The sequence below is a fragment of the Tetrao urogallus genome, assembly GCF_951394365.1.
Source record: "Tetrao urogallus genome assembly, chromosome: 5".
Lineage (NCBI taxonomy): Eukaryota > Metazoa > Chordata > Aves > Galliformes > Phasianidae > Tetrao > Tetrao urogallus.
The window spans coordinates 2,049,065-2,062,774 of NC_136818.1; the positions used below are offsets into that span (position 1 = coordinate 2,049,065).

The window sequence follows — 13,710 nt, forward strand, 5'->3', positions numbered from 1 at the left end:
GCCTCCACCTCCCACAGTGCAGCTTTGCTTCACACGGCACCGCATTCAAAACGAGGGCTCTGAGTTCCAGCAAAGAGCTCCCCTTCCTAAACAAAGCCAGTAACTTCATTGCAGGTACCTTCAAAAGACAAAACCACATTTTATAGCGTTCCATTAGAGGGCATCCTAGCATGTCCTTTTGTGGTCAGATGCTTTCCCTAATTTATACTCTGCAATAGTTTGTGAACGATCTTCTACACAGGCAGTCATTCACAGCTTCATCATCCAGACAGGTGGGTTTTCAGCATTACTTCATATGTGCAAGGTGTGAATAAGCTGGACACACAATCATAACATTAATGGCAAACTTTTGAACAGCTGAAGAGCAGACTCAAAAACAATGGGAGATTATAAAAGGTGAGCAAGTTCGGTCATATATATCTTGAAATGAGAGACTCAGGTTCTCAAGGCTTTCCACTGACAGAAGCTCCAGTGCCAAACTCAAGGTGGCAACTGCTCAGAGCCAGCAGCAGATTATGGGTTCCAGGATAGAGGGGACATGGTGTGAAAACAGCTAGTGCTCACATCCTGGTACCTGGTCTTTAAGGACTTTTATAACTATTTGCTAATACAGTTACAGATGGACATAGATCCAGGTTATGACCATCAGTTCCATTATATTAGTAAAAATCCCCTAGGTGGTAACATCTACTCACTCAAACATTATCCCTACTGGGCTATGACTAAGAAGGTCGGTTTCACCTCACACAGTGTGTTCTGTATGTGCACTGAAATCAGTTCAAGGGCTGAAGGCACCAGGGGACCTAAAGGAAATAATACTGGAAAATAAGAAGTCTAGCTTAAGAAATAGGAGTTGACATGATAACATGAAAATTTATCTATGAGACAGATAATTCAGTTACAATAAATTATGATCCTATCTGACTTCAAGTGGAATGTAAAAGTGCTTCTGTCACACAGAATGAAAAATGAACTTCTGACTGCTGAAATGCAAGATTAATGAATCGACTTAAGAGACATGAAACAACTTACGATGATCCTGGACTTGCTGTTGGTGGGGGACCTGGAAAAGTGACAGAAGAAAAACAGTGTGATGAGTTATAGCGAGGTAACAAGCAGGAAGCTTTTCAAAACCTTTTAAAAGATAAAAGTAACAGTCTGTCATGTTGAATGTGGTTTACGTAGTTTAACAGGCAAGTCTCCATTTCTCAATAGCAAAGACAAGACTGTATCCTGTAGCAGTGACTGTCTGCAAAATGCTGTAGATAAGGGTAATAAACAGCTGAGGGACTGATTCTATAATTCGACTGTGTTTGGGGTCACGACAAAAAAGGCTGCAGCAAACCACAGGAGGCTTGTACAAAAGCATGTTCTAACTATAAGTGGGAGAAAACAGCATCATTTCCCCCTATCAATCTTCACTGTGTTTCAGGGTATTCATCCTTGGCCTGATTCAGCAGGCGTTGGCTGACAGTGTTTCGCTGGTGGTGCCTTTGTCATTTATGATTTGGCAAATGCTGGACTGGCTGAGCTGACTGCAGTTCAGCAGCACAGAGCAAACTGAAGAGTCAGCTGCAGCAGGTTTAAGAGACATTCATATTAATGAGCACTTGCTTTAGAAATTGAGTTGTAAGATTAAATGTTGCTCCAGTCAGCAAACCACAAAAAATATTCTGTTTTCTACAGCACCATCTATTAAAATGCTATTTTTTAGACAAAAATATCCTAAATTTCAGATTCAAACTAAAGGACAATTACTTCATGAGAAAATCTGATGACCAATTTCTTATTAGAATTTAGAGATTCATGATGAAAGACTCTGGCACACAACAGATACATCATTCCTTCTGTGTCACTGTGAGGACTGCCTGGGGTTCCACGCAAGCATCCTCACCTCGGTGAAGTATTTCACCCTGAGAGGAGATGGATAAGATGCACAAAACCCATCTCACGTCTGGAATCATCCCAGTCATAAGACTGTCTCTGAAGGCAATCGCCTCAATACAAGCTTCGAAGAAGCGCCTATTTTATCTGAAAGGTACATATATATATATATCACTAATGGGTCTACATATAACATTTTCACTCCACCTCCAATCTCCTCCAAGCTGCAAGCTGAATTTCTCACTTATTGGAAGAAGATGTCACTTGGGCACTTGAGAAAATCACAGCATTTATCATCAGGGTCTGAATCCACCCAGTTGGTGCATAAATAAACACTGCTGCTCAGCAGTCTCTGTTTATGCCCTGGTTCTATTGGATTTCTGTATACTAAAAACCAACACTACAGCTGGCATGATGGGCATCTGAGCTGAGCAGTGAGCAGTGCTGCTGGCTGATACCATTCCATTGTAGAGTCATATCACAGAATGGCCTGGGTTGCAAAGGAGCACAATGCTCATCTAGTGCCAACTCCCTGCTGTGTGCAGGGTCGCCAACCAGCAGGCCAGGCTGCCCAGAGCCACATCCAGCCTGGCCTTGAATGCTTCCAGAGTCACTGCCCTTGTTTTCAGTGGTTAAAACAACACAGGAGCTGGACTTGAAGATCCCATGGATCCCTTCCAATCTGGGATATCCTATGACTCTAAGAACTTTGTCCAGAGTTACCCGCGCTATTTTCCTAGGTAACAATTCTAACAGCTTCATAGGAGGTAACGTACCGAATTTGACAAACAGCACACCGGTCGTAGAAACAGTCTTCCTGCCGTTGGTGGCGACGCATTGGAAGTAGCCGGTGTCGGTGGTGTCCAGGTTCCTGATCCTCAGCCGGGAGCCGTAGCTGGTGGCACGGAAGGAGATGCGCCGGGGCTCCTGGACCACGGGAGCGTCGTTCTTCAGCCAGCGCACGGTGGGCGGAGGATTGCCGGACACCTTACAGTGCAGCTCTGCGGTCTGGCCAAGAGTGGTGGTGATGTTGTTCATCGGCTCGTCGAGCGTCAAGAAGTAATCTGTCATGGAAAATGAAACAAGGTGTTACAAAAATCCAGCTCGGGAAGTGTTATTTGGAAGAGCTCTCGTTCCTATCTTTGAAAGGGAAATGAAGGAAGTGGACATTGGGTTTAGCCAAAAATTCTCCTTGTTAATTTGCGTTTCAGGGCCACTGTGGGTTCCACATAGTTTTGCACAGTGAAAAAAGGAACAAATTTTGCTATTTTCACTACACTGTAGTCAAAGAATCACAGAATGGCCCTCATTGGAAAGAACCTCTAGGATCATGAATCTCCAACCCATCGCCACAGGTGGGGCCACCAACCTCCACATTTCACAGCAGCCCAGGCTGCCCAGGGCCTCATCCAACCTGGCCTTGAACACCTCCAGGGATGGATGGGGCATCACAGCCTCTCTGGGCAGCTGTTCCAGCACCTCACCACTCTCATAGCAAAGAATTTCCCCCTGACATCCAGCCGAAATCTTCTGTCCCTCAACTTAAAACCATTTCCCTTTGTCCTGCAGTTATCTACCCTTTCAAAGAGTTGATTCCCCTCCTGTCTGTAGGCTCCCTTCAGGTACTGAAGGCTGCAATGAGGTCACTCCACAGCCTTCTTTCCTCCATGCTGAACAAGCCCAGCTCCCTCAGCCTGTCTTCATACAGGAGGTGCTGCAGCCCCCTGATCATCTTTGTGGAGAGGCTCTGGACCCTCTCCAACAGCTCCCTGTCTTTATTGCACAGGGGGCTCCAGACCTGGACACAGTACTCACAGTAGTCACACAGTAGTCATATTGTCATTCTCAAAAGCTTTTTTTCCTTTGTACATCCATAGATTTTCTCCACTTTCTCAGCATCCTCCTATATTTGGCTTCATTCAACACAGCAGAAAGACGTAACGCCTCTCCTCTATTTAATTTTTCTTTTCTTTTTGCTAACCAGTAAATGCAAAAATATCCATTGTAAATTCAGCCACTTATTTTATTGTTTTGTGCCTCACACATCTGCCCTGCTCACATCTGCATGCACACAATGTACCGATGTATGAAATCAGCCACTCAGCAACGAGGACCTCAGAGCCATTTTTAATGGAGTTGCAAAACCACAGACAGGAACCACGTTGTGAATAGTTCTGCAAGCACTGAGAGCACAGATGAAGGAATGGGGATCGTATCTACGAGATGAAGGCTTTCTTCTCAGTCAGTGTTTCCTCTGGGGAGGGCACTGAAGTTTAATCTGAAATAGGTCTCATGATAGTTGCAAGCATAAGGTCAAGAATTCTTTCATTTTGTTAAGACAGAGAATGTTAAATCACGATTTCACAAAATTAATCTCTTCTAATCCATTCGTGAGCATTGCCTTCTCCTGTCAAGTGCTATTTCATCCTGCATCGGTCAGGAAGAAGGCCATTTCTAGTTAACTGTACTCAGCATTTAATTAAATCCTTTAAAGGCAGAGAGCGAGATGGATTGGGTTAGGGGAATGGAATACGCGGGCTTTCATCTCGGTGTCACAGGTTCAAACCCAACGTGGTCATTAGTGGGCAGAGCCCATTAGCAGTGCTGGCTGTCTCTGCAGGGCGGCCGGGCAGTGGGAAACCCGGGGCCCTGCTGCTGTGCTCTGCCAGCAGGACTGGGAGGTCGATGAGGCCCATCAGTGAGTGAACTTGTGCTGCTGGAGCGGCCACGGTCGGCTGCATCCACTGTTACCTGCAGCAGCAAGCCTGCCTGAAATTAGGAGAAAGATCTCCAGCACCCAATAAAAACAGCTTGGCTAAGTACCTTACTCAACTAATCCACTTCCCTAATTACTTATTTTAATCATGTCTTCACTGGCTACTCCCTTCATTATGTCTTGTGAGTATCGGTATCTCTCCCCTTTGTATTTAATCTCCTTAGTGCGTGAGTTCTTACCCTGGATTTGCAGCACGTCCCTGTTCTCCCGAGGTGCTGTTAGGGTAAGCACTATGCACAAAGGAGCTGCCCACACAGCAATCTTCCACTGATCAAGTTTGTTAACACACAGATATGAAACTGCAAAATCATACTGCTACCTGTGCTCCTATGGACCTGGTTAGTTAAAGTCGTGTTTGGTGTCAAAGCAGCTGAGTGGTGAAGGCAGACAACGGGCTCAGCATCCCACCTGGGTGCCTGGCTGCTCCTTACCTCTCCAGAGCCACTTTTACATGACTAAAAGCATTTCTGACTTGCACCTTCATAACCTCATTGGGAAGTATCATCTAAATCAATACACGTATTCTTGGGCTCTCCCCACAGTCTGTGCTTAACAAAGTCACAGTAATCATAAGGAAGTGGATAACCACACTTAATGATCCAATGCATTTCTGCATCACAGTCCTTGACATAACTCCTGAATGTGTTTCAAAGATAGAAGTTCAGACATCTTCAGTGCAATACAGACAGAAAACAGGATGGCCTCAGTCCTGTGATGGTCTTGCTGACAACCAACAGTAAATAGAATATTTAAAGGTCCTGGAGTGTACAGAAGAAGCAAATAAAGGAATAATAATGATGGATAGGATACCAAAAGAAGAAGGATTTCAAAGTACCAGTGCCAACAGTGAGGCAATGGGGAAGTATGGCCACCACAGCAAGAGCTATGGGGCAGCATCTCTGCGGGTACCCACAGAAGCAGCCTCTGGTGCCAGGACTTCCCACTCTTCCCCAAGCTTTCTTTGCCTTCTCTGCAAACTGTTATAGGAACTCTACAACAAATAGCATTCTCAAAATTCAGCTTAGCTTAGTCCTTCAATCCACGCAGTTTGCGTCCAAATCTTACATCAGCTCAGGCAGCAGACTGTAAAATACCTGACATGAGATGCGAGCAGGGAAAGTTCCAGGCAGCTGGAATCTTGAAGTTTCTCATGGGTGAAGCATTTCTGTTACTGACAGTGAGCTGAAGGTCCAACAGTGCTTCCAAACCATGCCAGGTTTGGGAATCTGAGGAGTACCCTCACCTAGCACAGGGCAGCTGAAGGGAAGCCCAATTCTACTTCCAGCCCTCAAATTTAACCCTTACCTACCAAAGCTCATCAAATCCCCAAAGCTACCACCACCATCCTCTCCCTAACGACAACCAACAACAAAACAACTCCTCAGGTTTCTGTCCACCCTCCCTCTGGTGCCATCAGCTCTAACGCCATCTAATTTGGGACAAAAAAGGCCAAGAAAAACAGGAGTAGATCCTCTTTCTGGGCTTCAGCAGGGGGTGAGCAGGGCTGCCGCCCCAAGCTGACTCTCTCTGCCCAAAAGAATAATTTGTTAGAAACATGATGGCCCTTACGAAAAGTTAACGACACTCAAGTGGCAGCAGCCATTGGAAAGTGTGAGTGCAATGCTGGCTCCGAGCAGCGCTGGGTGAATCACCCCGGCTGGGATTTTAGAAGAGCCGAAGGGAAGCAGACACCCAAAGCCAATCAAAGCTCACACGGGATTTGTGCAACTAAGTCCTTTTAAAAACAGCCTTAAACCTTTTGGCTCGGTTTCTCCAGCTATAAAGTGAGGATAATAATCCCTCTTACATCATGGGGAGGCTGCTATGTACATTAATGAGATAATGCTCGTAAAGCACTTTGAAGGTGAAAAGTGCTACGCTGGGATAAGCGCTGTTGTTATATTTGCAGTTCAATCTCAGGATTTCAAGAACAACAACAGCTGGTCCGTATTTTAGAGCTGCACTATGAGAACGTTTCAGACGCATTTTAATTTACGGAAGTACAGGAGAATAGCTTGAATAAGTTCTAAATAAAATGTAGCCCACCTATAATTTAATAATAGGCAATTGACTTCTTTTTTTTTTTTTTTTAATTTGTAAAAACAATTTACTGCTGGGTCTACCCCCTGAATGCCAAGTTTCAGCCCACAGACGATTTTTTTTTTTAATGGCTGAGTTATAAACCCTTGAAAAATGCTGACAGCCCTTTTACTATAGCAGCACTAGCGGGTGCCCTATAATGAACTTTTAAATGACTTGAGATAATATCTGGAAAGCCAAGCCTGAAATATATTTCTGGTTTTGAGCCGTTGCCAATGCAAACACAACACATCATAAGTCATCTTCATGATTCCAAGCGCATAAATTGGAGACACTGCATATAAAATCCAAATATTAGGTATCCTTCGTGGCCAAACTCTGCGCTGGTTTGATGTTACAGAACAGCAACAGCTGTGCGAGGACGAAATGTAGTGCGTTGCGTGTCTCCAAAGAAGAGAAGTGTGTGTATTTCCACAGCTATGTCTTGACATTGTTAAATAGGAGCCTGCTCAGCCGTAATAAATTCTGAAGTATTCCACCACTTTTAAGTAGAACCCAGGTGGCTTTCAAAATAAAAGCTCATCCTCTCCGGCCAAGGAATGTTAATCTCCTCTGCGACCACATGGTTGCTCTATCTTAAATTACCAAAGACACCTCTCAGAGCAGTAAAAGCCTCCCTGTCCATAGGAGGCTTCTGCTGAGCCGTGCGTGCTCCGCGTTTCTGGTTTCACTAGGTGTTTAAGGCACGGTGGGGATGCAGGATTAGTCCCTGAACCATTCATTTCATGAGAAGAACGATTGTTTCACTTATCCTCCTCTTTGAGCCCTTCTAATCTTTCAAAACGTCCAGGAAGAAGCTCAAATCAAAACCCTCGTTCAGGTCACTGCAGGCACCAGGGCAGCTTAAACCCAGGTGCGACGGAGCACTGGGCACTGCAGTAGGCATGGTGGAGATGGGTTGTCAGGTGGACTTGCTGTAGTAGAGATCTTTTCCAACCTTAATGTTCTATGATTTCCATTTCCTCTGAGCTTGGGATGAGCCACATTAGCCCAGACGACGCTACATGTGGATGCAGCCCACATTCCCATTTATCAGCACTGCCATCCGCTCCGGCAGTGGGAATGTTCCATACAGAATTGCTCTCAAGGGAGAAAGTCTACAACTCCGAGCCCACCCAGAACTTGCAGGATGGGTTTTTCTGTTTGCTTCACGTGTTCAGCTGAGCAGGGTTTTATGCTCTTCCAGTTAAGCTGAAGAAGGAAGCAGCAGAATTTCTTACCCAAGTGCGGCCATTGACAGAGCGCATATTTCTTAGTTGGAAAAAGGATTAAGCACGGCTTGCTTCATCTGCCCATAACTCACAAAGGAAGAGAACTCCTGGCAGGTCCGATCTGTGGGTCCGATCAACAGCCCCTTGTCATTAAAGGGGGCAAAAGGAAGACTCCCGGCTGGAATTTCACTTATTTCAAATGAATAAAAGAAGAGGAATGGCAGTGGGAGGAAAGGGATACCGCACTCGACCCACGATTTGGCAACCCATATGAAGGATATCAGAGTTAAAGAAATCCAGACAAACAAGCGGAAATATTCGATGTCAAATCTCTTGGGACAAAAGGAAACACACTCCTGTATTTGCTCGCCCTGCTCGTTTTCCTCAGCACTGTGTATGTGCAAGGCTCAACTCAGGATACACACTGCAGCTGTGTGCGGGGCTTTCTCTTCCCAGCCATTATTTGAGGCATGAATGCTACCCGAGGATCACACACTGACCTGAAACAGGCCAAAAGCTGCTGCCCAAGGCTTTATCAGCTTTTCAGTGTCTGAGATTCTCATAATTAATTGCTGCTTTCCGATCATTAGCAGCTTCAGGACTGCCTCGGGCTATAAGGGTGGGTGGGCTGATGGAAGGAAACGGAGCACAGATCCTCAGGCCTTCCAAAGTTATCAGGGCTGAGCACCTGAATCCCACTGCTCTGGGATGGGGGCTGTACACCTCGCTGCCCTTCACACTTCTGGATTCCTCTTATGAACGTGAGGGCTCACATCTGCCTCTGCTTTCCTGAGTTTACTCCCAGGTTTGAGGATGGCCACCTCGGTGATAGCTCTGATGCTGTAATCCAGCAAGGGGAAATGAAGCCTTTCTGTACTTAGGAACAGTTTTACAGCGCAAGTAGGAAGCCTCTAAACTTTATCACAAAGAAAAAAAGTGATTTGGAATAGGTAAACAAACGTCCACATCCAGCTATAAACCAAACTACTGAAAACCATCAAGGGATTTTGTTGTCACTTTAGAAGCTGCTCAGCAGTAAAGAGCTGCACACAAAAACTCCAGCTATTAAAGGAAGGGTGCACAGAAAGGTATGTGCCCTAAGATTAATGCCGTCGAGTCAAAGAAAAGCTGTTATTTTTGACATTTTGACATAGCATCACTTGAGGATCTGGTTCTTATTAGCCTTTTCTGTGCCTTTTAAAGCTCTATTTTTTTTTAAAACCAAAAATGTCAGGAAATTTGGAACAGAAACTTACAATAAAACACGTCCCTTGACCCTCTGATCTATCAATCTTTCAAATAAACAAAGATAGCTGGATGAGCCAGGAAAAGGTTATTATATATAGTTACCTTATGTACAATGGTCAGGCATTCGCTGCACACACCGAGGTTACACAAAATCCCACGTAAGCAAAGCATTTCGTGCAAGACTTGTGCCACAAATGCCACGTGGTACCCAGGGTGGCTTCTTTTTCTCGTTTTGTCCCACGACCTTCAAATTTCACACCCCGCGTTATTTATAAATGAGACATTCAAGAAACACAAATTCTCAAATAGAAACGCGCGCTCCGTCAGTGGAAAAGCAAACAAAAGGAGCTAATGTACTGTGGCTAAAAAAATTTTCAAACAAAGCAGCAGTAATTTACTGCCGTGCTACTAACGGGACCCCACAAATAGAATCCGAACCCTGAGCCCCGTCGGGGGAGCCTGATTTACCCAATATCCCCCAGATAATAAAGGAAAATAAAAAGGTAAATTGTGCATGAATGCGAAAGCTGTAATTCTTCCCCTTTCACCACACGTATCAAATTCACATCCAGTGATTTCAAAAGAAAATCTGGAAATCTCTAAAGGACTGAGGCTGAAGTCAGGAGGCCCCGACCCGCCCGGCTTTGTCCACGGTTGCTTTTGTTGATGTTTCTTAAGATGTAGTTTGCCTAAGAGTTAAATTCTCCCCAGGCCATCAGAAGGATTTTCTCTGTGAAGACTCGAGGCCAGGGCATATCCCCGCCTGGAAGGAACTGTTGAGCCAACAGCTTCAGCATGGGTTTGTCAGCACGGATGGCAAGACTGCCTTCTCCAAAAGTCACTGACGTGCACAGTGCTGTGCAGGGTAGCACTGCAAACACTGCAGCTCTCCATGCCCTGCTTCACCCTGCCCTGGTCATTTTCTGCTCTAGGCTGCTCCACGCCATGCCTTGCTACAGGTGATCCTCGTACTGGTGTGCCTTGGAATGCATGAAGATAAATCCCAGCTTCACCTCACACCACCACCAGTGGATTTGGGGCACATTCTGCAAAATCCTGCCTCCTGCTGCCCTCTCCTTGGGGAATGTTTGCTCTCTGCACTGAGCTCTGTGCCACGCAGAGCTGAGAGCAGCAGGGAGCTGTGAGCCCAAGTTTGTGATGGCAGATGTCTCAAAATGAAAACGGATCCCAAGCCCTGAATCATTCCAGTGTTTTATACTTGTTTATCAAAGCAGATAGGCCACAAAAAGGGAAAGGAATATACGCAGGATCTGCAGATCTCACAGGGAAAGGTTTTCTTTCCAATCTGATGCAAGGAAAAGCCAACCCTTCCACCACCATTCGGTTCCATCAGGGAACCAAAACCTCATGGTAAATGCAAAACTTTCTCGGACCAAGAGCTGGAGCCTGGCTGACACTGGGGAGGTGACGCACAGGTACAAAGAAACAGGAAACCAGAGAGTCTTAAGCAGCAGGAAAGCCGAGCCTGTCCCTCACAGCACCGTGCCCCAAACACAGCAGTGGCTGTGGACTCTCCCAGCCAAAGGGGAACCTCAGGCAGCAAACCTGTGGCAGGAGGCTCACATCCTGCCTCCTCCCTCTGGGATGGGCTTTTCCCTCCCACCAGGCCCCCTCTCTTCTCCTGAAGTCCGCTTATTTCTCCTTATATAATTAAATACTTATTTGATCGCGTTTTCATTTCTCTTCTCCCTCGTGGCAGTCCCTCTGCGCACCACGATTTACCAACTTGGAAAAGAGGAAAACGCTCATAGCTACGTTTCTCTTATTTTAACAGTGATTATTTTTTATTTTTATGCATAGTTTGTTTGTTTTTTTAAGGTTTTGGTGAGAAACCACCTCCTCCCTCCCATCAATCGTTGCTTTCAACAGCTCTTCACGGGTGGCTGCGTCTCTTTTAAATTCATTTCCTGTTAAAAAGAATAAACAGGCAACTGTTTAATGCTGTCGATTTAGCTTATTTAATAGAAATTGAAACCTGAATAGGGCTCAGTTGTAAGATAATCGCTGCAGAACTCTCCGAGGTAGGGAAAGCACCATATTAAGTAATTATTTCAAAATGCAGAATATTGTTTAACGAGCCCACGAGCTGCTCCTCCTCTCCAAACGCCGAAGGCGTGTTCAAGGAAGACATGCTTATTTCCACAAGACAGCAGATAGAGTTAGAGCCACTTCATGTGGACAGCTGCTTAATTGGGAAATCTGGCTGGAAACCGCTTTCATGTGGTGAACTTAATAGGCTTTAAAATAAGTTTTACTGGGCCGCCCGCATGACCTCATGGCTGACTGCAGCAAAGACAAGTGGATGTTGATGCCTCCAGACGCTTGCTTGCAAAAAGAAATGGAAACAAAGTGCATGCCTCTATCAGCATGTGCTGCAGTGTATTTTGCTTTCCGTATGTGAGGGTTTCAAAGACCTTCCTGAGAGATGGCAGCACCCACATGAAAGTCCTGCTTTTATGGGCAAGACAAGGCATGTGTGCCTCGCTTGGCCTGTGGGCACACAGAGGAACCTGTCCCTCTGACTAAGCTTTTTGGGCAGCAAATGCATTTTAATCACATATGTAAATCCATGTTTAGGTGTGTGAGCTTAAAGCTGTCTAAATGCTAATCAGGGCAAGCAAAGGGGCCAGTAATCCCCCAGGAATGCAGGATTCAGCCCAGCCACTGATAATTGCTGCATTCCAGGTGGATTAGAAGTGTGAAACTTCATTTTACCTGTTTCTGACAAAATAACTCAGCAACAGGTGCCATGAAAGTAACACGGAAAATGTTCTGATCGTGAACACTTGAGGGCAGGCTCAGTGCCGGAGCAGAAGCTACAGGCTTTGGTTTGAGCAACAGGATGGTTCAGTGCCCAAAACTTCACCTCTGCTCACTGGGACATCCAAACCCCGGCTGGTATAGCCTGGTACTTTGGTGATTGTAGGGGTTATTGGTGACTGTAGGGATTGCAGCAGACACAGAACACAGAGGGTCATTCACGCAGTGCATGCTGCCTGCAAGGACCTTTCTCTGCTCCCCAGCTCAGTCAGTCAAACTAAGGATGGAGAGTGCTCACATGGAGGTACGCCCTGCTGAGAGAGCAGGCCTAGCCAAAGTACTAGTAAAAAATCACCCTGATCATAAGAAAACATTTGACACAAAACTCTAATGAGGAATAATAACAGGAAGTTACTGGGGGTTATTTTTCAGCTCAGCTCAGATTGGGTTTGCTGAAAAGTTACACTACCACTACTTGGTGTCATTTGTGCATCTTTCCCTCTGGGCTTCGGCTGGAGGCACACACCTTCCCCTGTGACACAGAGAGAACCAACTGCAGGTCCTTCATCAATCAAACCAGTGGGGTTCACCATGGAGAATGAAGCATACATCACCAACAGTGGTTGGCAAAGAATATTTCTTTTGCCTCGACAAGGTATGACCCCGACTTCTGTGACGAGGGACCACAAACCTGCCCTGTAGGTAAATGCTGCCCGGAGAACTGACACGTAACTGCTTTCAGTGAAAGAGTTAACCACCAGAACTAGAGACTCCCTTCATATTTAGTACAGAAAACACATTTATGTTTCAACATAAAACTTTATGCACACATGTTCATACAAAGCAGTAACAAAACGCAGACTATGAGATTTGGACAAACAGTCCGTGGCAGAACTCCATGATGGGAAACGTCAGTCTAAATAGTTAATGGTTGACAAAATTATATGCAAATGGAAAGAGAGTGTTTGACAAATGGAACAGTTAGTGAGGTGAGCAGCATCCTCCTCCGTGAACGGTGCATTAGAAGGGTTTCAAAGAGCAGACTGACTCAGAAGCTGCAGGCTTGGAATACAGGCTGGAGGAAGCTAAGCAGTTTGGGTTAAAGAGCTGGTGGTGCATACTTTACAAAATGAAGGGGAATAAGGAATATATCTCTTTTTCTCACTATACCCTCTTCAGAGAGCTCAAAATCACACATAATTACCACTTGCAAATGTATTTTTCCCTTCTATTGACTTAAAGCCTTTAAAATTCATAATAAAGCACAATGAGACAAAATGACTCTGCCCGATGCTTGTTAACTTTGCTTTCAGAGCCTAAGATCCACCAGACAAAATGTCAAGCAGTTCATAAACCAGCAGAGCTCACATCTTGAAATGCTTTTCCCATGTGGAACATTTTACTGGAACAAGAAACGAACACAGCAATCTCCAGGAATCACAGAACTGCACATAATTAAATGTCAAATGATCACAAGGCAAACAAGGCTTATCTTAAATGCTCCCTCATCCCTTTGTTTGTTGATTTGGCCGAGTCAAGAAGAATTATTAGGATTGTAAAGTCTGATTTCACATACTTGTGCATTTTCTGTCCACTTACCTTTATCTAGCTCACTTGAGATGTTCCATGATGACGTAGGCATGAAATCAACAACCACGGATGAATTTGCTCCTGGAAGAGAAAAACAGAAAAAAAGAATGCTGTTACTTT

The 13,710-nt window shown here is 45.2% G+C and overlaps 1 protein-coding gene across 1 annotated transcript in view; it reads right to left on the minus strand.

Moving 5' to 3' along the window:
- ROR1 (receptor tyrosine kinase like orphan receptor 1) overlaps nt 1–13,710 on the minus strand; it is a gene marked incomplete at both ends in the record, with an annotated part of 133,984 nt that overhangs the window by 29,137 nt on the left and 91,137 nt on the right. The window contains 3 exons of the mRNA XM_079535565.1: nt 1,033–1,063; nt 2,661–2,948; nt 13,600–13,671. Coding sequence (XP_079391691.1) covers nt 1,033–1,063; nt 2,661–2,948; nt 13,600–13,671 — 391 coding nt within the window. The remainder of the gene's footprint in view (nt 1–1,032; nt 1,064–2,660; nt 2,949–13,599; nt 13,672–13,710) is intronic.